This window comes from Dermacentor andersoni, chromosome 5, assembly GCF_023375885.2.
Source record: "Dermacentor andersoni chromosome 5, qqDerAnde1_hic_scaffold, whole genome shotgun sequence".
In the NCBI taxonomy this organism is placed as follows: Eukaryota; Metazoa; Arthropoda; class Arachnida; order Ixodida; family Ixodidae; genus Dermacentor; species Dermacentor andersoni.
Window position 1 is genome coordinate 70899468 of NC_092818.1, and position 23376 is coordinate 70922843.

Here is a 23376-nt window from a genome sequence, read left to right on the forward strand (position 1 = left end):
GCCGCACGTGCATGAAGGCACAGCTGAATGACGTATGCAATACAAGTTAACGTACTGTATGCCATAACACATGCAATTTGCCCAGCAAGTAACGACAGACCAGAAAGTAGATAGATTAGATTATGGGGTTTTACGTGCCAAAACCACTTTGTGATTATGAGGCACGCCGTAGTGGAGGACTCCGGAAATTTCGACCACCTGGGGTTCTTTAGCGTGCACCTAAATCTAAGTACACGGGTGTTTTCGCATTTCGCCCCCACCGAAATGCGGCCGCCGTGGCCGGGATTCGATCCCGCGACCTCGTGCTCGGCAGCCCAACACCATAGCCACTGAGCAACCACGGCGGGTAGACCAGAAAGTAAGTAAAACTTTGACACGTATTGTTCGGCTAAGGGAGAAGGAGCAGCAGGCATCACAAATGTTGCGAACCTCTGCTACACACGTTCAATAGCAAATAGAAAGCAAAAATACCTTGGTCATTCTCGTATTGCCATTTTCATGCGGAATTAATTTATCCGCGCTGCCCTGTCCACATGGAACGCGACCCGGTAATGTCCGACAAGCTTTTTTTGTATTACTTCTTTTTTTTTCATCCAATATATCGACGCCCTGGCGCCAGAGCAGCGTTGTTACTGCTTCCTCGGTTTTATAAAGCACAAGCACCAAACTACACTATTAATAAAGTATCCTGCGCAGGGGGAGCTTTCTTTTGTTTAGCAGAAAATTCTATATAAAAACAGAAACGCAGCCTTCGTAAGGAGAAATCCCAGGACATTTCGCGACACCCGATGTGCTTGAAGCGCTCACCTAAGCCCCAGCAAAGTGCGGCAAAACAGCGGTTCACGTTTTTGTTTCCCCTTGTCTACGCTTCTCGGTTTTATTTCACCGGACATCACTTAACCATCGTTCTTGTTCCGTTGCGCTATAAAAATATTAAGATCTAACTATACACTGAACGCAATAAATGCATAAACAGAAGACTCGCCTCACGGCAACGGTTTGTAATTTCCGCATGAGCTGAAATTAAAGAAAAACCTTTAATGAACGCGAGAGGAAGAACTGCTAATTGATGAACAGGAAATGCTACGGCTTTAGGAGGGGCCGCATATATCCGGGATAGCCAATACGCAATATTCTTGGGCCCAGACGGGAAACTGTTTTAGCTATATCCGTCATGCAATCAGGAAAAGAAAAGAAAATATGCTCGCAGTACAACAAGGCAACCTCACTACGAACGCTTGAAACGGTCGAGCAGTTTCCGTTGCCACGTTCGAAACGACGACGCAGAAGTAAGTTCCTAGACCCGGTCAGCCTGATCGTTTGTGTTTCCTACGCTACGAGTTAGGTTTCCTACGCTCTGAATTTCACAGCGAAGCCTCATCGTAGGAACGCAATTCAACCTTTTCGCGAGCCGTTTCCGAAGACGTCGGGAGCGACAGCAATGGAGCATGCACTCTGCAGTTTTAACGAATGTCATGGTTTTTCTTTTGTTGAGGCACGGCAGACTGCCAAGCTGTGTTTGGGTGGGATACTATATATGTTTTTCACGCTTACTAAAGATATAAATGCGCACCCAAAGTGATAAAGACCGCACTCAGCTTCGATGATTTAGAAGGCTCATCTTCCCAGGAATGATAGCTCATTTCGTCTGTAAGAGGCCCCCTCATAGGTAGCACCGATTAAGAATCTACACAATCACTGCCAAGACAAAAGACCCTGCCACGGCGGAAATTACTGTTTAGTCGTACGACAAGCACACTCCACTGCACAGATACTCGGTTGCCATGAGATTAATGAAGATTTCACGCGGAGTAAAGAAAAGAAACAAGGAAACGGCTGACGTCGAGCAACACCACTCCTGTTTATCGGAACTACGCACTAAAGACTTAGCGCGCCACGCTTCACGAAAGCCTCACAGTGTTTGGGCACATATTCCGCTGAGTAACACAATGTACGCACTAGGCGGCTTGCGCCCCTTCTACACCGCGTTAGCATTTGACTGTACTCATAGCTTTCAAATGATAGCTTGGAGCACACAGCCACAGCGCTATGCAGCCTCAAGGAAAGCGTTGTTGTGAGACCGCTGATGTGTGGCAATCGCGCACGGGGTGTTACTACTCGCGTCAGGCGCCATCGGCGGTTTGCGCCGCGACATAAACTCCAGCAAAAAGAAAAACTAGAAAAGAAAACACAGAAAACCGGGCGATTTCGTACCGATTCCTACTGCGGGTCGTGCGCAAAACACGAGGACGGGAAAGAAAGAAATAGGAGTCACGTCCGCTCCTGTCGTCTATCCCTTCCCTATCGTCAGTGTGTTTTGCGCGCAAGAACACAGTATTATGTGGCAATGAACAACAGCTTTCACGTGTTCACATGTCCCTACGTTCACACGCGCACGGGTGGCGTCACAAAAGCAGCAACTACACGCATGCCTCGTACTCGCCTAGGGCATCTGCGTATAGAAGTTATACTAGATGTGTCTACTGAGAGCGTACTATTCGTAAGCCCAAGGCAGCAGTTGGAGTTCAACAGAGTTTTGTGCTCCACGTTATATAGTGTACCGTCGTAGTAAAACTAATTCCGCGGGAAAGCCAGAAGCGTCTCCAAAGCAAGCGGAACTGTAGAAGCGATTTTACAGAATCGAGCCATGTCATCGAAGCAGAATGGTACGCTAGGTATACAGCATCCATGAGTTCTTCAAAGCAGATATAGAGAGCAAAAATTATATGGAGGGCCACCGCAGCACTACCTTGGGTATAAGGTACAGTTGTTTCAAACTTTTCTATTCCAATTCTGCAATCAGCTAGCGACGATTGTTTAAAAAAAAATTTCGAGCCACACCCACTGCGCCTGTCTGTCACGCGACCACAGGAAAACCGCGAAAACGCCCCATGTGATGTGGTAGGTGCACACTGATTATGCGTGGCTAAATGCGAACGAGAGAAAAATGATAATATAAAAAAGGCATGGTTTTACCAGCTGCTGTTGGGCAAACATTCTCGGGCTGCGCCCGCTTCGACCGTCTGTCACGCGACGTCACGAAAACCGCGAGAACTAACCGCGAAAAAGCGACGTTCACGCGTTAGAGAGGCATTAACATGCCGAACAAAACTGATTTTTCTTTTTCCCCCTAAATAGCCGGAGACTGCCCCGTTCCGAAAGGAATAGAAGAATGCTGCCGGCCTATTGCTCTGGCATTGGCCACTCGGACCTGCCGTGGAGCATGGATTTATTTCCGCAAAATAACAAAGTGTTGCGTGGCAGCATAACGTTATCGAGGCATTCCATCACGCATACGACATCGCTCTGCCAACTCTTCTTTGCTGGGGATCCATTTTAGCGGCATTTTTTAACCTTCCGTTACACGCCGCCGCGATTTTTCACGAGCCAACGAAAGCAAAGAGAAGCGAACCAATCGCAGACGCCGGCCCCACCTTCCTCATCCGGTTATCCAGTAATGCTGCGCTGGCTCGGCCCCATCGAAACTCTCTCCACTCGAGCGTTCTCCTCGCCACTATTCAGACAATTAGATAAAAAAAGCTGATCGATGCAGACGATGCTATATACTTTTAAAGCAAAAAAAAAAAAAGTCACATCCTATAAACGAGAAGCGCTTTTGATTGACCTTTTCAAGCAATCCTGCGGGTTACCGCCCGATGCCTGCGTCGGTGCTTACGTAAATTTGACGTCAGGAGATTGAAATAAAAACAGCTTGAAATAGTTCGTAACAGGGCCCCTTGATGCCACCCGTAACATAAGAAGCTGCTTCCCTACCTACAGCTTCGTGGTGAGTATATTGCTACCATACCGATAAGGTAATAATACTGAGCAATAATAGCAACGTGCGGAATAAAACAGAAATCTGTATTTTTATTTCGCCTCGTGCTTCTCATTTAACGAAGCGCTTCGGCGGCACAGCAAGCACCGCACAGTCTAAGCATAGATGTCTTTTTTTTCCTTCGTCCACATACGAATTCAGTGTCATCGAGCATGTTTGTTGACAGTCGTCAACAACAGCCGTGATTATTCGTGCGATGATTCAGTGGTAAGTAGTCAAGGAGGCCGCCAGATCACGAAACTTAAGTCATCCATAGGAGAAACGCTCGCCAAAATCTTGCCCTCATTCACGTTCGCATTTGTTAAGAATTATGCGTTTGTTTCTCTTTTTATCCCTCTTAACCCTTCCCCCTGCGCAGGGTAGCCAACCGGAACTACCTCTGGTTAACCTCCCTGCCTTTCTCTGCATTATTTTCTCTCTCTCTATGCGTTTGTAATGCGGCATCTAGCACTGCTCTGCTCCAATGTGCGACGATAAAAATCGTACCGCTGGCGCGAAGCGGGTTGTCTAATGGAATGAGAAGAGCAAACGAAGTCGACCACCTGAACAAATACCATCATATTTAAATAGAGAGTAATAATCGCTACGACCGCTGTCGAATGACGTACGCAGCTTACACTGAGGAGTGAAATCAAAGTTCAGATATCCATTTTCTTTGTTATGACTGCGCGTCGACATTCCGCATTCCCGCGACCTCAAGCGACGCAGAACTCGGCGACAGCCCCGCATTACCTTCAGTACTGTGCTCGAAACCTCACGCCGTAAGAAAAGAAAAAAGAGCGAGAGAGAGAGAGAGATAAAAGAAAAAAAAATCTGCACTCGTAGTTAACGATGTCGTCTGCGCATATTTAAGAATGGTTTAGTGCCATCTAGTAATCTGAAAACCTTATGTATGAGTGTTCTTTGAAAGAATACGAAAAGGTCGCTATTGAGCTGGACGCGGCTTGACGGGGAACTAACTGTACTGAGTGCAGGTGTCGCTGAATGATGATACTGAATCTGTGTATTTAGCGAGTGTTTCGGGTAAAGATATCATTACATTAGGCTTGCACTGACGTGAAGAGCCGCTGCTGCTAACCCTAAAATGATGGGACTGTTTGCGGGGCTGATGAGGCCCCAGCCCGGTGAGGCAATTTGCTTTGTGTCCTCGTTGTCCCCCTAATAAATTATACATGCATTCCTGCGCTTTGAATAAACTTCTCCTCATATCGTATAACCACCGCTCGCCACTGTCTCGCCTGTTGAACCGCGCGTGAAAAACGATGCGTCAAACTTGCGCAGCGAAACGAGCACTTGACTGCACGACCCAGGTTTGCCTTCGAGAAGCAGGAGCGCCCCCTGTAGCACTGAACAAAGCGCGCAGCCCATTTTCTTCATCTAGAAGGGATCTGTCTTAACGGGGCGCTTGACATTACACTCGGACGAGCGAAAACGACAGAACAATCCAAGTAGACAAGCGCTAACTCGCAACTGAGTTGCGGATTCGTGCTCGTGCTGTCTACCATGAATGTCTGAGCGTTAACCAATTTGTCCAGCAGCGTGCGTCGATAACGTGGCATTGTAATTAGCGCCGCGTGCGTGCGTGGTCTTGCTGTACATAAACTCTACTAGTTATTGCGCTTTAACAACTAGAAAAGAAAAATCTCTTGGTACCAGAAAAATTCAGAAAAATAAATAAATACAAGAACAAAGAAGTGGAGGCGACGCCGCCTTGTAGGTCACGCATCAGTGAGCCGTGACGTCACAGCTTTGGGCACCGTTTGCTCAGGCTACGTAGACTACATCGCATTATAAAGAATACGTTTTCAGAACTATGGAGAAATTTTACTGCGTCACGACAGGCAAATTACGAGGAGAGTTCTTAAACGCAGCTAGGTCACAGTGACTTAACCGCGCTGAGGATCGGGAAACAAATTGGTCAAAGTTCGCACATTATTTACTCGTCTGGTAAATTTACACAAAATTAACGAAAATAATGTTTTGGGGAAACTCTTGAGCAGTTTGATTTGATCAGGCGTTGTTTTTTTCCGTGTCTCTATAATATCATACCTGATTAGCATGCTAGCCACGTGGGCTGGCGTAAGGCTGGAAAGTAACATGTTCTCTTAACGCGTTTAAGACAAATACACAATAAACGTACGGTCTTAGACATATTTTCGATTGTGTAGGTGATAATTTTTTGGACGTCTTCGTTTCTGTTCGCAGGTCAAACTCAAGGAATGCTCGGTGCCCAAGATCCTGCCCACAGTGGGAGCCATTTACGCCCCTGAAGCAAATAAACGATCACCGTTTTTGACGAGGAGGAGATGCATATTAAATAGAAATCCTGTTTAAAAAGCCTGGTACCGCATCTAGATTATGCTGTCCACTTATAGAAAACAAGTACTTAATTCATCATGACATTCATTGTTCGTGATGACGGGCGCCTTATGACAAAGATGCTTATCAAAGACGCAACCTCCTGGCACGAAATACGAGGTGGAACGCATATTTGAATACAATATCGTGTAACCGACGACAAGTGCTTGCGTCCGCATAACAAAATATCACAACCGTTGCCACACTGAACTTTGCAGGTCTTTAAAGATATCTCGCGAGACGTCTTCCTAGTGACCATTGATTACTCCAACGTGAGTGAAGTGAGGTAAGCGTGCTCGTTCTGAGCGCACATTAATTAGCGTCGAGGTTCCATGTCTACGAGATATTGCGTTAGCTATGCTGCTGATGTAAATGCTTGCAAAGGCTGTTCTGCAAAGAGGCGTTCAGTGAAATAGCATTTCGCGATATTATACTACGCCCGAAGGCAGAGTTAGAGACAAATCGGTTTGCAGGAAAACACCAGACGTTTTCAAGTTCACTGAACGCGTTTCTTTCTTTCTTTCTTTCTTTCTTTCTTTCTATGTTACTTATCGAAAGCCAGAACAAATAGATGAATGCAGTCTTTCATTCTAAAGAGCACAGCACGTGGTACAGGTTCCGTTTCTCGATTTGTCTTGTCGATTTCACCTGCCACGATTTATTTCTATATTCAGTTAACCGAGAACCTTTAGGCGTATATCGTAGTGGGGACGTTTTAGCGAGAGCGGTATCAATGAATTTTGGTTACAAAAATGCTTGAACATTGATTACAGTAAGCGTGAACTGGCTGACTGGCCTAGCGCGTTGGCATTCAGTAATGAAATCATTCGCCGTTGTTGAGACATCGTGTAGGAAGTGAAGCTTCGGTTTTGAGAACAGCGGAGAAGAGAAAAATCAAAATGTGCAGCGGCAGGACACAGCTGTGCAAGGGGACGCTCAGGGGACAGTACTTCACCAACGTCAGTCGGAGGGATGCCGCTTGGCTGTGCAGCAATAAATAACGAGGTAAGAAAAGTTCCTTGCGCTTCTGAGACATCGACCGCTTGGGCTTCATAACCACATCGCTGCGTCGCCATTCATTATATAAAAAGCCTGCGGCACCACTGCTCAACTTGAAAACATTGTCATTCAATCGCTCAAAAAGATAAGGCGGGCGGCTCTGAAAACGCTTGTTGCCGGGAATAAGAAGGGAAAAGAAAGAAGGCTCGGCAAACGCGAGCGACTAAACTGTTGCAGCTGTTTCTCCAAAGCCCACAGGAGAGAGCAAAGTAGCTCTCATACATTATTCATATGACATGCGCTCCTAGGCCTCAGTGACATTCTGCGAAAAAGAAAACGAAGAAAAGCGAGCCAGACGTCAAACAACCGTGCGGGATTCATTTGAACAAGAGATACGTGAGCACGCACATTTCTCTGCGGCTTGACTGTACAGGCAAATCACCGAAATGCAACCGCAGTGACAGGCAGAGGCGGCTACACAAATGGCGCAGTTTCGCTTTCCTAAGGCGATAGTAAAGGAATGCTGACAGGCGCGAACGATAAGTCGCGCAGAAAGAACGTTGTTGCTCTTGCCAATACGGTAACTAAACAGGAAGATATGTATGTAAATATATAGATACATTTCCGTCTAGAGATATCAGACAGGACTCAACAGAAGATTGTGACGAAGCTCTAGGCGTCTGCACAATGTGCATTAACCGAATCAGCATAGAACAGATTTGGAAAAGGGTGCGCTATAATCTGCTGTTCAGTGCACTGGGCAGGTTTAGGAGACGCCGAAAGATGTAAATTAGACGAAACGACAGGGAATGCGATCCCGGTGTTTTACAACAACTAATAAATATTTCGGATTGTCTGCGCAAACTGAAAAAAAAAAATAAACTTAGGCACCTCAGTAGAGCTCACCAAAAGCGGATGCTAGAAAGCACAAACTGGCCAACTTCGACACAAAGGCCGCCCATAGCGGACGCGGATTGAAACCATGTCTTGCAGGTACATAGCAGCGAAAGATACAATAAGGCTTAAGCTGTCTTGTTAACACTAAGTTATCCGTCAGACATCGGCGCTAAGTTTTCGAACAGGTCTGCAGAGATCATGAAAGGGCAGCAAGTAGCATTAAAGTGCATTTACGGCTGCGATAAATTTTCCAGTTATAATTCCTCCCAAAGGCCGTAGTGAAATGACCACGTTGGACTTGTGGAAAATCTCTCGCAGGCAGTTGAATGCAAAGAGAAGATATTACGCCTGCTATTTCAGGGCTTGCTATTTCAGGTGGGGCGTTTCAAGTGACATGAACAGGAAAACATATAAGCAAGAACAAAGTCTTGGCAAGAGACCGATGTCGTAACACGTCATGCAGAATTGGAGGAATTGGACGCCTACACAGGTCTTTCCACAAGGACTGAGGCTCAATTCGAACGGGCATATGGAGCTGCTGTGCGCTGTTGTGAAGCCTTGGATGGAGAGGGTGGCAGCAGGACGGCCCTGCGCGTGGCAGTAAGACTCAAGCCACCTGCCACACCATTGGGAAATTTCAGGAGTGGTTTTTCGATAATTTCTTTGACATTTTCAACAGTTCCTACAATTCGCCCCTTAAGGGCGTGGCTGAGCAGGTAACCAACCGAACTTGCAGTAACACCCAGACAGCCTATCGGCAAGAATCAGGCGGCTTGTGTAGTTCTCCCTCGGAACACCATGAAGGTCCCTTGTGCCGAATTCCGGAGCCACCTCAAGGCAGTCGTAGTTACTGGGTGAGGCTTCCCTCATTTTCTCATTTCTTCCCCTCTGTGCGATTTTATATGGGTCCAAGGAAATTTATTTTGCTGTATTTGTGGCCGCTTTTCGTTTTTCACCTACAAGTGTCCAATTTACACCGAACGTCTTGTGTATGTGTAAGGGGAATTCCATTTCGGTATATTCTTGATGCTTTTTGTTTGACGATGACTATATCGCGCCATCAAAGCGTTTTGCCGTCGAGATTTTCTCCCGTCCGTATTCCAAGAATACCTCCGTGGGTTCTGCCTAAACCTATCGTTACATTGCAGATACCTGGAATTACTAAAAAGTTATCCGTTGCATCTATTGGCCTCAGGCAACTCGCCCTGTGGCACATTTCTGCAAAGTACGGAGATACTGTACACGTGTATACCGATGGCTCTGTCACACCATATGCCTCCACTGCAGCCTTCGTCATTCCCCATATGATCATCGCTCGGCGGTTTAAACTAGACCATAGCTCAACATCAACTGCCGCAGAACTTGTCGCTATCCGGGAGGCACTTCGATTTCTCTCAGAGGAGCCTCCTCACGCACGGACGATATTCTGCGATTGCAAGCCAGCTCTTCAAACGACTGACTGTGTCCTCAGACGGGGCCCGTATTATTCCATGGCTATAGAAATTACAGAACGCCTCGACCACGCAACTAGAAATGGCCACAATGTCACCTTTCAGTGGATACCCTCACACTGTGGCCTGATCGGGAACGAGCAGGCAGACGCTGAAGCGAAAACTGCTTTAGAGAATGCTTGTGAAGTATGCATTCCGTTCTCACGTACAGACACAAACGCCCTACTTCGTCGCGTAAACCGCAACTCTATGTTAGAACACTGGACCCAACCAGATCGACGACACAAGCGATTACACAAATGAGACCAAGAAATGAAATTTCGTATGCCTCACAAGCTCAAAAGAAGCCACACGAGCATGGTGGACCGGATTCGCCTTGGTGTCGCATTCACCAACCGTTATAAACATATGATAGGTGCCAGTGATACTAGCCCAAACTGTGAATGCTGTGAGGTGCCAGAAACACTTGAACATATATTTTGTGTGTGTCCCGCCTACGCGCAAGAACGACAGCAACTTGTCTCTTCCATTGCAAAAATCCACGAGAGACCGCTATCGGACGAGTTTATTTTAGGTCCTTGGCCTAATGCAAACAGCGCAGCCCTGGTAACAAGAGCCGCTACAGCTTTTCTCCAAGCCACTGGGCTGGACGCACGGCTTTAGAGAGTCCACAACTCTGTGAATTCGTATATACGCATCTCTTCCTTATACCATCATCATTCATCAGCCCTTTCCCTCCCCGTCCCTCTTCCCCAGTGTAGAGTAGCAAGCCAGAGCAAGTTATAGCTTAGGCCAACCTCTCTGCCTTTCTGTAAATAAATTTCTCTCTCTTGTTTGAGGATTGCTGATCTGCACGGTCACGTGCGCGTCGCGTGAGTGCGAATCCGTTTACCATGGAGCTTCCTTGATCAGCTACTAACATAAAATGACGAGGGCACTAAAACGAGTAATTAGACTAATGTCGAAGTTACGGTCGTTCTGGGGAATCAATAAATTTCACGATATTGCAAAAAAGTACGTAATGTTGAACTTCACGTATGGCGACGACGAGCATTCCTTGCGCGTAATCAATTTTGTTATTTTGACCTACATAACATTACTTGAAATCCGCATTACACATCAATCAACAGCACCGTATAAAACCGTACAAACAAGACAAGCTACTCAACCTTGAGTGCGTCGAAGTATAGGACGTCATGTGGAACTTATTTTACAACTAGCGCAATCTCGAATGACGTGCTCCACAAGAGTCACCATACGTTATTAATATTGAATGTTCTGGGTCACCTACAAGTATCGTAAATTCAGTTGCGTATATGAGTAGTTGTGAGCATGTATAAGTCAGGTGACGGCACACCGAAAGACGGAAATAAATATTTGCGCAAGAACGCACCAACAAACAAGTGCTGGTACATATAAGCACATAAAACTACTGCTTCGTTTATTTGCACATTATGTTAGCGGGAAATATATTCCGGGCTTCGTGTTGTAGAGTTTTCCGACTTGAGGACACAGCAGAAGCAAGATTATATACACTACACATGAAAAAATTTGCAAGTATGATTAAGGCGTTCTTACATTGAGAGCCGATAAAGTAAGCCTAAGCTAGAGTAAACGTCCAGACAAGGGGCTTGCCTTCTTTAATTCAACAAAGCCAAGAAGTTTTTAACCGGAGAAAGACAAGCATCCCTGTCCAAACATTCGTTAAGGCCTGACGCGTTGCTCACAAGCCCGCTCTTAATTACTTCAAGTTGACATCTTCTGAACAATGTATATAACAACCTTGCGACACTAAGGCACTCACCGTGGACGTAATTCAGCTATAGCCAAATTAATAGTCAATCTTATAATTTAAGCGCGCATAAACACGACACATGCACACACTGGAAGAGGCTCCGGCGATCAATTGTTTCCTGTAAAGGTCACCGTACCCAACCGCTCGAAAAGGAGAAAAAAAACGGTAAAAGGAAGAGGAACGCGCAGCAACAGACATCGCATCGCACAAAGAAGTGTGAGCGCTAACAGACAAGACTCGAGTCTCTTCATTAACAAAAAATTCATACACAGGTTTGCGAGCCTCCTACCGAGTTGAAACTCGACGGTAGGAAAATTAAAACAGCCACAACAAATCGCTCAGCGCAGCCCGAGATCAAACTGCTGGAACTTGCTCGGCCGCACGCAGTGACAGCTGCTAAAATTTTGACATCGCAAAAGCAAATTCATTGAAAGCATCGCCGTAGCATTTGCAGTGAAACACGCGTCAGGATCCACGTTTCCCGTTCAGCGCTCGCATCGGCATTTCGCTCAACGATTTCGTTATTCGAACTACGCACGCATATTTTTGTGCACCCCTACCGCCGGCCCCGCGACTGCGACAGCATCGCTCAAGAGTGAACAGGCTCGCCATCTTGCTCGCCGTCTTGCGCACCGTCGGAAACAGCTGCTGTATGCAAACTAACATATGCGGCTGCGTATCTGTACGGCACATTAGACTCTTGTTTATTTTGTCTCTTGTCGCGACGAGTTCATTGTGACGCAGTTGCAGTGCGCATGCACATGTTCTTTAGCTTTTGTTTGTCTTTTTTTGTTTCTAGGTGCTTAACCTTTCGGGCGATTGTTCCGCGCTCGTTTTAACAAAGTGTCACAAGCTGCTATGCATTGCGGGACCTATTTCGCGCTGAACTGCGGCGCGGAATATGCCTGGTAGAAATAGCATCGTCGCCTGATACGGTGCCGCGCACATATACTTTTTTTCCTTTCTATTTTTTTTTACGAGGGGTACGTAAGCGAAGGAGAATTGCAAAACAAGCCGAGTCATATTTGCCGTGCCCGAGTGGAGAAGACAAGATGAAAACGCAGCCAGGGAGGAAACAAGGCAGCAAGGCAACACTCGGACGCTCCCTTAAATGGAGCAGTGCTCTGCTGTTTGTCGCCAGCAGTTCACAAATCGTTAAACGAAGCCGGCAGGTTCTACGTGGCACGTGGACTTCCAAAATTCGCACAACCATAGCGGCTGTCGGAGCAACACGTGTAGAATTGTTTACCTCGTCACCAGCGCCATCGCGATAGGTTTACTGGATAAATTATGCAGATCCGACGCACATCTCGGAGTCTATGTGAAGCGAAGCTTTCGTGCAGAGGTTAATAAAACGCCGAAAATATTGGATCCACTTCCTTCTTGCGGCTTTGGCGTAAATTTGCGCCCGTGCACGTGCTCTCAAGCGCCGCTGAGACGTAATGCAACAAACGCGGCGATCATTTCAAAGAGCTAGCTGGTGTCGGCACGATATCATACAGGTTTTCACGCGACTGCAGTCTAATGGTCAGATTAACAGGCTGCTGCGCTCTGGGACACGAGGTTCGATACTGTCGTATATATAGCATGCAATTCAATTCTTTTCAAGTATGAGCTAACTGGCAAGACAGCAGCAGCGCAACCTTGCAGCCACGGTCAGGAATATTCGGGAGAGCTGGCAAAGGAAGCTTCATTTTAGAGAACTGCTACTAATATATCACGGCGATGACGGATATACACATATATGTATTGTGTTGACAGGCTATATACAGATAAAGTCAAGGTGGCCGACTAAACATGCACGCACACAAGGGCGTGCGCCAGGTCGTGGTGTTTCTTCAACGCCGTGTTCTTTCTTGATTTATCGGTAACAATGTTCTTGGCATGAGCGATACGGTTATTATGTGTGGCGGCGCGATTTGTATCTTCATTGCGCCCACCTATAGGGACTTCGCCGATTTGCTTGTCTTCCTCCCGTCTGTGTCGCTATGCGCGTTTGCCGGTAGCGTATAATGACGCATCTGCGAAGCTCAACTTTATGCATATGTTCTTCGCGGCTATAGTAATAAGCCACACCTTATGGGGCACATTTTCTCTCCGTGAGCCGTGAGAGAAATAAATCGGATGGAGAGAGGAGGGCCGGTACGCCTTGAGGCAGGAATAAATGCAATATATATATATATATATGTATATATATATATATATATATATAACAGGCTATTTCCTAAATAGGGAAAACCATTGTGTGTCTGAAGTTTAGATTGGCGTACGCGTTTGATAGCCGATATAGCCAAGTGCTTTGATATTAATATCCATAGCAACGGTTTCACCTCCAGCGCAGCTTATATGTTGAAAGAACCATAAGTAAAAGCATTTTTAATCAGCTTTGATCAGATGAATTGTTTTGGTGAGCCGTTCTGAGGGACACTGAGTGCACCTCGAGTGAGATGGCGCGACCATGAAAATGATCAGGCGAATGTAAAATATACGTGACGTAGCCGAAATAAACTCTCATCACTACATCGGCGCCCTGGCTTGAATGAACATGCGATTCAATGCTTACTGCCGTCGAAACAATTTGAAGCGACGGCAGCGTCAGTTCCTGTCTGAAACGGTCGCGCTACCTTGCGTAATGATGCCGCTGTATCGCGTCCCTGTACAGAAAGTGCGGGCCTCTGTACTCAAAGTGCGACCCTTTCCGCTACATGAGGCAGAATTACGCGCACGTGTCATATAACGTATCGTGAAATTAAAATTAAATTATTGAGTTTTACGTGCCAGAACTACAGCCTGGTTATGAGGCACGCCGTAGTGGGGCACTCCGTAAATTTGGACAACCTGGGGTTCTTTAACGTGCACCTAAATCTAAGTGCACGGGTGTTTTCGCATTTGGCCCCCATATAACGTAACGATAGTATCTACTTGCACGCCGCCGCTGAGTGCAGCGCAGAATTAAACAACATAGTCGTTGTAGTCAAGCAATGACTCTGTAAGTCTTTTTCAACTTTCGTCTTCGTCAGCAGCGTTAGCACATTGTGAAGGCTTCATTTTCTGTACAGGGTTTTTATGTGGCCACCAGAAACACTTAGCGAACTCCCAACTCACCGGATTTGCCAATGCAAATAGACCCTATTCAGGCACGGCCACAGTCGAGCTGCGTTAACCAAGCCACCACCAAAAGACAGCATGAGGCCGCCTTTACGGCGTTGGCGAGAATGGCGAGAAAGCCCGTAAATTAAAGCCACGAAAAATCAGTGATACTGCTGGGATTGGCCGCTTGTATGTATGTATGTATGTATGTATGTATGTATGTATGTATGTATGTATGTATGTATGTATGTATGTATGTATGTATATGTATGTATGTATGTATGTATGTACATAATATTAACACGTAATATTTACAGCGCAGCTTTCAGGCGCGCTTTCCCTGGGCTCTAACGAGCGAACGAGCACAGCGAAGGATGAAAGACGGTGGGAGCGAAGGGAGTGCGAGGAGGAAAGGGGAGTGGGAGCAGAGGAGCATGAGGAGGAAGGCGGAGGAGGAGAGTATGGCGAAAGTGTGAGGTCGAAAAACGGAATGCCGTACGAGACGTGCTCCACTGCGGCGACCAGGCAAGAGGCGAGCGCCTCCAACGATACCATACGTGAGAACAAAGCGCTGGCGTGGGCTTCGGACACACTGGGCATGCGCCATTTTGTCTGCGCCGCCGCCGGCGCTAGAGAATGCGCTCTGGGCGAGGCACGAGTTCCCGTGTTCCTGCTTTCTTTCTGAACAATGAGCAACGCAACTGGCGGAAATGCTTCGCTTGTCGCTGCCGCTAAACGAGCTGCCCGAGCAGAGGCTCCGTGCTGCCGCCGGGAGGACCCTGTCGTTTAGAATCAAATTCTTTGCCACAATCAATTACCAATTAAAACACCTAAACAGCTGCGCTCAAGATTCGCATTAGGGAGTATTGTAATTGTCGATGGATATTTTAGTTCCGTTTACTCGGAGTTGGGAAAACTGAAGTTGCTTTTAACCAACTCTTTATTTATTTATTTATTTATTTATTTATTTATTTATTTATTTATTGCATTGCCCTAATTATAAAACAACTAACCATGAGGCAGTTGTCCCGTTTAGGCGGCTATTCCGTTTGAGCACCATTGCCGTTGATGCGATTTCTGTCCACTGGCATTCTAATTTATATGTAGGGTGACCGAATGCAAACCGAAGCCAAAGCAAGTGAAGAACAGATGAACTGTTAGGCGATATTACTGACTGTCAACCATGGCGGTTAACAGTTGCAGTAGTACCTGCAGAGAAGATAGACACCACGTAATTAGGCGTCTGTGGTAAAACTACTTGTAAAATATTGCCTTGCCATTTATGTGTTCTTCAGTTTCTTTGGGTTTATTGTAGCGCGGGCTACCCTGTACACGCACGCACGCACGCGCACACACACACGCACACAAACACAAACACACACACACACACACACGTACGTACGTACATACATACATACATACATACATACATACATACATACATACATACATACATACATACATACATACATACATACATACATACATATAGGAAAGCTGGTAATGAGATTCGCCAAGAAAGAAATATAGCGTAGGCTTTTCGTTGCGTCTTTGTGCGGCATCCGTAACCTCGTCGGACTAGCTGCACTGCCGCTCTACCGTTTGATTCGGAGGAATTACGTGCGAGACACTCAGTACCACTGATACCGCATACCACATGTGTTCATAAAAACCCAACAGTGGACTATGAAATGAGTGCGCCATATGCGTTTCTTTACAGAACGGCCCCTTGTGGAATATTTTCCTCCTGCTTTACCGTATCGCTCTTGCGGAATAAACATGGGTTCCTAAATGTTGCGCGTCATTTCCGTACAAATCGTGCGGAACAACGTACGTCTTTAGAACTGAGGTTCAACAGCGCGAATCAACCAAGACACGAGGGAACAAATACCACATACAGCGCTTGTCTGTGGTATTTGTTTCCTCATGCCCTTGTTTTATACGCGCTGTTCAACTTCAGTTCTAAACCTGAACCAACAAGCCCTCATCAAGATCTTAAGCAAAACATATGTCATTATTAACCGCCTGGAGAGTGCTTCACCTGCATACTGCTAGCATGTAGGTGCGTTACGAAAGGTCTTCGCGAATGCGTTATCAAAGCTTGGCAAGAGATAAGATTTCTGCAAGTCTAGCGACGCTCTGTGGACCTGGCTCACGTCGTAGCCATTACACCACGGCTGCTCAGTGAAAACGAAGAGACATTTAGCGCTCATACTTGCCGTGCAAGCGGGAATTTCTATCTAGGTAGGAAATCGGAAGTAACATCATATAAACCCACTTTTCGTAGCAAAGAAACTCAAAAGTTGGTGTTGTTGCCGCCCAACGTCAGGTGTGTGCGAAGTTTGAGTGTAAATGATGCAATAGAGTCACGTGGCTATCCACCGATATATGTCTCTCAGATAGACGCGACGTTCAGAATTTCTCACTGATAAGAAGACAAAAAAGTACGTAGCGGCTCTAGAAAATACGCACTTCTCTCTTCATAGAAATTCCTTTTAAAGTTTTTGTTACGTTTTGTTATAAATGGGTTGCTGTCAAGGGAGTGACGTAAAAAGTAGCTTGGCTACTCCATTTCTCTGTGTTTTACAGCAAAAGATAAATGCACAAATGATAACAATAAAACCAATATGAGAACTAAAAAATGAGAATGAGACTAATAAAATTAGCAACGCCGAATGTCCACTCGGAGAACTTGAGAAAGTCAGCGAAACTCCTGATTCCTCTAAAATTTATAGGTTGTGTTTAACTGAAAGGCAATGAAAGGTTGGATAGTTTCACTGAAAATTACATGAACTTTTCCCACACCACCTCCTTGAAAAATGCTGAATTGCAATGTGAGTTTTTTATCAATTGCGAAAAGGCAATTAAATTATCCTTTCATGGTCAAATGCAAACAATACGAGTTGAAGAACGTCGAAACTTTTGTGAGTGAAAGACCTATTATTTTTCGCTGTGTGCCATGTACGACACACAAACCAGAAACACGGTACAGGGAACATTCGGACATATAGTGCACCTATAGTGACATAGAGTGCACATACACTTGCCCATATCGAGCCCGAAAAATAATATGAACAGCCACCAACTATACCCTGTCATTGGCCTCTTAAGATCTGCCCAAATAGCACCAAACTCCACTATTAAGAACTCATAGGACTTTACACTTGGGAAATAATAAATCGTGTTATTTTTGTCCAAAATCCACATTATGGAAATGAGAGAAATATCGCTCTTTATGTGTGTGTATAGTGGATTATCCAGGTTAGTATTGGACCATATAAGTCGTTTGAATGCACACGGCAATGTCGGCACAGCATAGCTTTTGCATTCTGGCGCTATCCGAAAGCAGCAGCCGCTGCAGAAAATGGAACTCGTGACCTTCTGCTGCGTAAAATACGACGTGCAGGCGACCCAACTAGCCTCCAGACAGTAAGCCATGAGGATGAAACCAAATCGAATCCCATTTGAAATTAAACACATGAAATCGCCACTGAGCCTCCATATCTGCAATGAACCTTCACTACAGACCGTCAGACCTTGAGCTATGACATGTATTAGGCCCATGGACTAAAGGTGCCTCTGGGTATCGCTCAACGAATGCATATTCAAGCTTTGCAGGATACACAATTCTCAATCAGATGCGTAAATTAGTTTCTATGTGAATGTCGTGGTGTGTTTTACGTGTGTTGTGTATAGGGGCGACATGCGCTGTGCATATGGTTTCATACTTCATCATGCCACTGCGGAGTAGCATGCCGGGCATACCACCAGATAAAACTCTCCAGGATTCATTGAAGAGTTATCTCTCCCTCTCAAATCCTAGATGACCAGTAATTAACATATTTAAAAGTATTCATGGAATATTTAGGAGACCATTCGGCTCATCTGGTGGATCTGACTAAGATGTTGCTAGGGGAGTTCGCTACTGGTCTTCAAATTGCAAATTGCCGACACTAAAACAGACGACACAGGATAGAGGCCCTTGAACCTGTTGCCTTTATTTAAGTCACATGATTTTTATTATAAATTATGCAGAAAAGCAGTAGAGAATCACTGCATTCGGACAGTGTAAATTTCTTTTCTGACCCGTAGGGGCTCCCATACGGTATGTTAAATGGATGCCTGCAGTATTTCTTTGTACAAGAGCTGCATTAGTGGCCTGAGAAACTTATTGTCCATAGTTAACAGTTCAGAGACGGTGGGCTCGCCTGTCCGTATCCAGGCACCTCTAAGCACTCTTGTGGCATTTGCGCCTGGACACAGCCGCCGACGATGGTAAACATCTGCTTCAGTGTAAATGAGTGTAATTGTCTGATGGGTGTAACTATACTGGCTGTAACTTGGACTAACGCAAAGAAATCCAGAAGAATCGCTGCACCTCGCAACCTGGAAGTGGCCGGAAAATGGTAGGTAGGTCAGACGTTAGGTGACAAGAGCTAGGGTATAGCGCAGTGTGTTCATGGGTGTGCACTTGTAACTCTAGGTGAGATTAAGAAAAATGTGGAATTGAACTGCTCATCTAATACGTAGAAGAGATAATGAGTGACCTATTAGAATAAATGTCATTGGCAGAAAAGCGTCGTAGAGGACGCCCTGGAATTAGGTGGTGTTATGAGATTGTGAAATGTGTAGCTACAGGCTGTAGTCAGCTGGCGAAAGACTGGGATAAAAGAGAACGCTGGCAGAGGTCTGCACATGATAATAAATTAGGCTGTTGGGGATGATAGTAAATAGCGACTGCGTTGTTTTTTTGTTTTTTCTTGTTTTACTAACTAGAATGTAATGTAGTATGTAGGAGACGTATCCGCGTTAAATATATCTCGAAGCATTGAAAAGGCAGTGTGTTCGCAACCGACTAGATGCTTTTGGTTCTTGCCGAAGCAAGCAACGTCATGTCTTGACCTTTAAAATGTAATTACGCACAGAACATGAATGACAACAATTGGCTGTTCCTTCATACGTGAACCTCTCCGTCTGCGCACGGACTGACACTTCTGACGTTAATTCGCTCACGCGAAAATTCATGCAGGCTATTGAGAATGCTTAAAATCGACTTGAGCGAACAAACTCAGTGCTTATGACTTGGCTTTCTTTCTTTAGGCATATCGCCTCCTTCACACCTATCACTAAGCGCTAAGCCAGAGCGCGAGCAATGACTTAGCAGTACTTACTTATATTCGCCAGCGACACCTTTGCTTCTGCAAGATATTGTCAGCCATACAGATGCCGTTCTGTATTGAACCGGGCGCTTTTGATATGATTTCAGGAATTGCAAGTGAAACCATCAACTTGGTAACTGATATAAGTACGTCGACGCCAGGCGTCAGGAGCCGCTAGGTAAGGTCGAAACACGATCGAATATCACACATTAGCACTTACGTGTAGTGCGAACGTAGAAAAACCAAGGAATGATACATGCTTTGGTGACATAACTGAAGCACGTGGCCAGCATAGCGACAAAGGCATTCGCTAAAGCGGCGCGCAAGCCCACGTGCAGCGCTCGAGGCTATTTTAAAGCGAAGGAGCGATGTGGTAACTCCGGCAGTTCGGGCAGTTTGATCAAGTTACAAGTTAACGAGCACCTAGTACTCGCGAGAGAGCGGCAATCAGGCGGAGCGCCGCGCGGGTCGATATACGGAGACGATGATTGCACGGGCTAATGCGCAACGCTGCTTGAAAAACGCGCTGATAACGCATCAGACAAATGAATGAGACGGAACGCACAACACGTGCATTCAGCCTCAAGCATTTTACGAAGTACCGCAAAGCGACCAGACCAGTGGAAACCAAGCACTAAGTGTCTCGCGCGGCGACCCGTTCGGGAATCTCACAGGACGCCGCGCGACGGCGTGGGACCTCCCGTTGTAAGCGGGGTGCGCGAAGTGCGGGAGTGAGGGCACGGACGTGCGGAGGAGAGTTCAAGATTCTTTACCGGGCGGCATGCTTCCATTCTCGGCGGCCAGTTTGAGTTCCTCGGGGTCGACTTCCTCGATGACGGTGCGTCCCATGGCCTCGTCGAGCGCCTGGGCCCTGCGCAGGGCCACCTGCTTGGCCATGACCACCTGTCGCTTGGCGATCAGCTTGCACCGGTCGCAGACGCAGTCCACGTACGGGCAGAAGCGCTTGTGCCCACGCAGCAACACCATTTTGTTGTGGTTCTTGCAGCGCGCGCAGTTCGGTGTGCGGCCCGACGGCGTATTGGTCGCGGGAGCAGCAGCAGCCGAGCTCGCCGAGCCTGCTGCTGCGGCGCCTCCGCTGCGTGATCTGCTGGCGCCGTTTACTGAGCTGCCGCCGCCGCTGCCGCCGCCACCTTTGCCGCCTTCCGGACTGTCCGCGATGATCAAGTTCAGCTCTTGCCGCACCATCACTGGCATTACAACGGCCGCCGCACAGCTGACTTGACTACACGCAACTGACTCGCCAGCCGATAACCAACGGAACGTACGAGACCACGTGACGCCTAGCTGCCGCCGGCTGCTTCTGCTGCTGCTCCGCCGAGGCGCCCCCAAGTGCCCAGCGACGACCCAACAGCGAAGGACGAGCGGCGCCGAGCGATTGCCACATCGCCGGCGTGGCGCTTTCCACCCTCCGCGTGTTCCCTGCCTAGGTGCCACCCGGTGCGCCGATGTTGTGTGGCGGGGAGAACCCGTCCCCACGGCTAGGGATCTCTCCCCCCCAGGTCGGCGGCTGCCGGCGTCGCCGCCGTGGTACGGAAGTGGCGGCAAGACACGGCGGCAGGCTTTCTTTCTCTCGGGCGCTTTTTATGACTGCGGGCGACCTCCCAACGGCCTTTGGTAATGGTCGTCGGCCATATATTTGATACTGATGCCGCTGCTGTCATCATTTTTCATACTGACAAGCCATCGACAACGCAACACAAACACGTTTAGCGTGTCTGACATTTGGACCGACGCGCGTTCACTGCATCTGCGAAGCTGTCGTTGCAGTTCCATCAAGTGAGCCGACTAATTAAAGCCGACATGCTACTTCTGAATGAAGAATAGCATTAAATCGGATGTTTCGAAATACTAAAGGCCATAGTGTAACCCATCCGTTAAATCGTATGTTTCGAAATACTAAAGGCCATAGTGTAACCCATACGTTATAATGCCGCAGCTTTTAACAATGTTTTTTTTCTCAGTAACGATCGCATTTAAATCTTGATCAGACAATAAGCGAGGCACAGTAATCTCGCATACTCACGGGAAATCGGGCGCGGTGAGTAATACAGTTTATTCTGACAGGTTTTTCTATTCTAAGCGCCGTTACATATTTGAGCGCCTTCACGTTGCAGCCCACCTAGTTTTCAGCAGTGCATGTATTGTTGCTTTACTACCTCTTCAAACGTCCTTCAGACGTTGCAGGAACATACTTATTGGGTCACAGGAGCCGGCAGCCTACATTAACCTCCCAAACTACTTCGAGCTGTCACGTAAGCAAAATATTTTTTTTTTCACTTTGAAGGAACGAAGAACACATTTTTGGTTACCATCTCCTTTGCTCGCGTTGCAAGGAGTAGTCCAGGTGTAACAACAGAAATGGACTCACTTTTTACTCCGGCGTATTCTATCTTTTGGGTTGAAAACGCACAAATGGTTGAACCCTCGCTTCCAGGTAGTCTGTTAATTAGGAATCTAGAGAACGATCATTATCTCTTGATCCCGCAAAGCTTATGAAATGGTTCCATATTACGATATATCGGTATATTTCCATATTTGCCAGGTCAGAGTGAAACGCGAAGCAAATAGTCAGGTTAGGTAGTTTCAAATTAAGTGTAACTACTTTTCGTGCATATTTAGCAGTTCAGACATTTATGAAAACCTTCCTAAAGTGGCTACACTTGCAAACGCTTTATAATTTTCACACTTTGTACGCTCAGCACATTTCAATGAAACTACTCAGTTGCACAATTTCAGCCGCACGGCAGAAATTGTGGAAGTAAACGCATCCAGCGGCGGTGTGCTGCAAAGTAGGCTTTAAACGTGTTTTTCTGCGAATATATGAACACAGAGAAACGTATTGGCGTGTAGTCGCGAGGCCTGGCCGCATATCACCCATGCAGACGCATTGTATTTTGGATGCATAAGGTTTCTTCTAAATGCATTCGACATGTGAACACTATGAGTTGATCCAAACCCTCAAAATTTTTGACGAGAACAATTTATTCAGCGAACTTCAGTGGAACTCGTACTGGATTATACTGAACTTGAGATTGTTGACTAAATACTTTTCTTCCACAGAACCAGTCCGTATATCAGTAAAGGTGCCCAAAGTTGCAGCTGTCAAAGCGTATTCATTAAACCATAATAAAATCGCATATAGAAGCCTATGAAGGTTCGTATTAAAGCAAGCAAATGCGGAAACATGTGGGCGTGTGAATGTGCCTCTGCTCGTAAAATAAGCCGGAAGTAATGTTCCTCGGCATGCATGGAATATAGTGGTGCGTTTAGTTGTAAGTTTCGGAGTACTTTATGCCTTTTCTTTTCGTATTTGCCAGCTCGTTTCTTTTCCCGTTGTTCTGTAGCTTATTCAACATTTTCTTGTTTACGTGCACATTACTAGACGGCGCATTATGCTAAACTTTTCTGTAAGTATTACAGCTGTTCGCAATAGCCCAAAATAGCTCAATGGTCCGAAAAAAAAACAGAAAAAGAAATCCGAGGAGTGACCTTTTTACCTCAAAGCCTACTTTGATTCACAAACACACGCAAAAAATAAACATTCTGCCAGTGCCGTACTCATTCCCAATATTAGCAGTACGGCAAAAATAAATCAATCCTTCAATCACTCAATCACCAAATCTATCCACAGAAACAATAACGACTTCGGAGAGCTCGTAGGAAAGAGGGAGAGATAATTTTTACACTGAACAACAACACTTTTTTTGAAACACTTTGTTCGAAACACACCGTGTCGGGAGCTGGATGCCGAAATATAACGTCAGATGT

General features: G+C 46.3%; 1 protein-coding gene and 1 long non-coding RNA gene across 3 annotated transcripts in view; one reads left to right on the top strand and one right to left on the bottom strand.

The window, feature by feature from the left end:
• The window catches only part of LOC140218478 (uncharacterized), a 318844-nt gene extending 310179 nt beyond the window's left edge, over positions 1-8665 (top strand). For both annotated transcript variants that reach the window (XR_011894744.1, XR_011894745.1), the window contains one exon: positions 6044-8665. This is a non-coding gene — a long non-coding RNA (uncharacterized lncRNA). The remainder of the gene's footprint in view (positions 1-6043) is intronic.
• Positions 1-20965, bottom strand: part of LOC126530764 (uncharacterized) — a 75689-nt gene extending 54724 nt beyond the window's left edge. The window contains exon 1 of the mRNA XM_050178053.3: positions 20361-20965. Coding sequence (XP_050034010.1) covers positions 20361-20802 — 442 coding nt within the window. The 5' untranslated portion in view covers positions 20803-20965. The remainder of the gene's footprint in view (positions 1-20360) is intronic.
• Positions 20966-23376: the final 2411 nt, after the last annotated feature.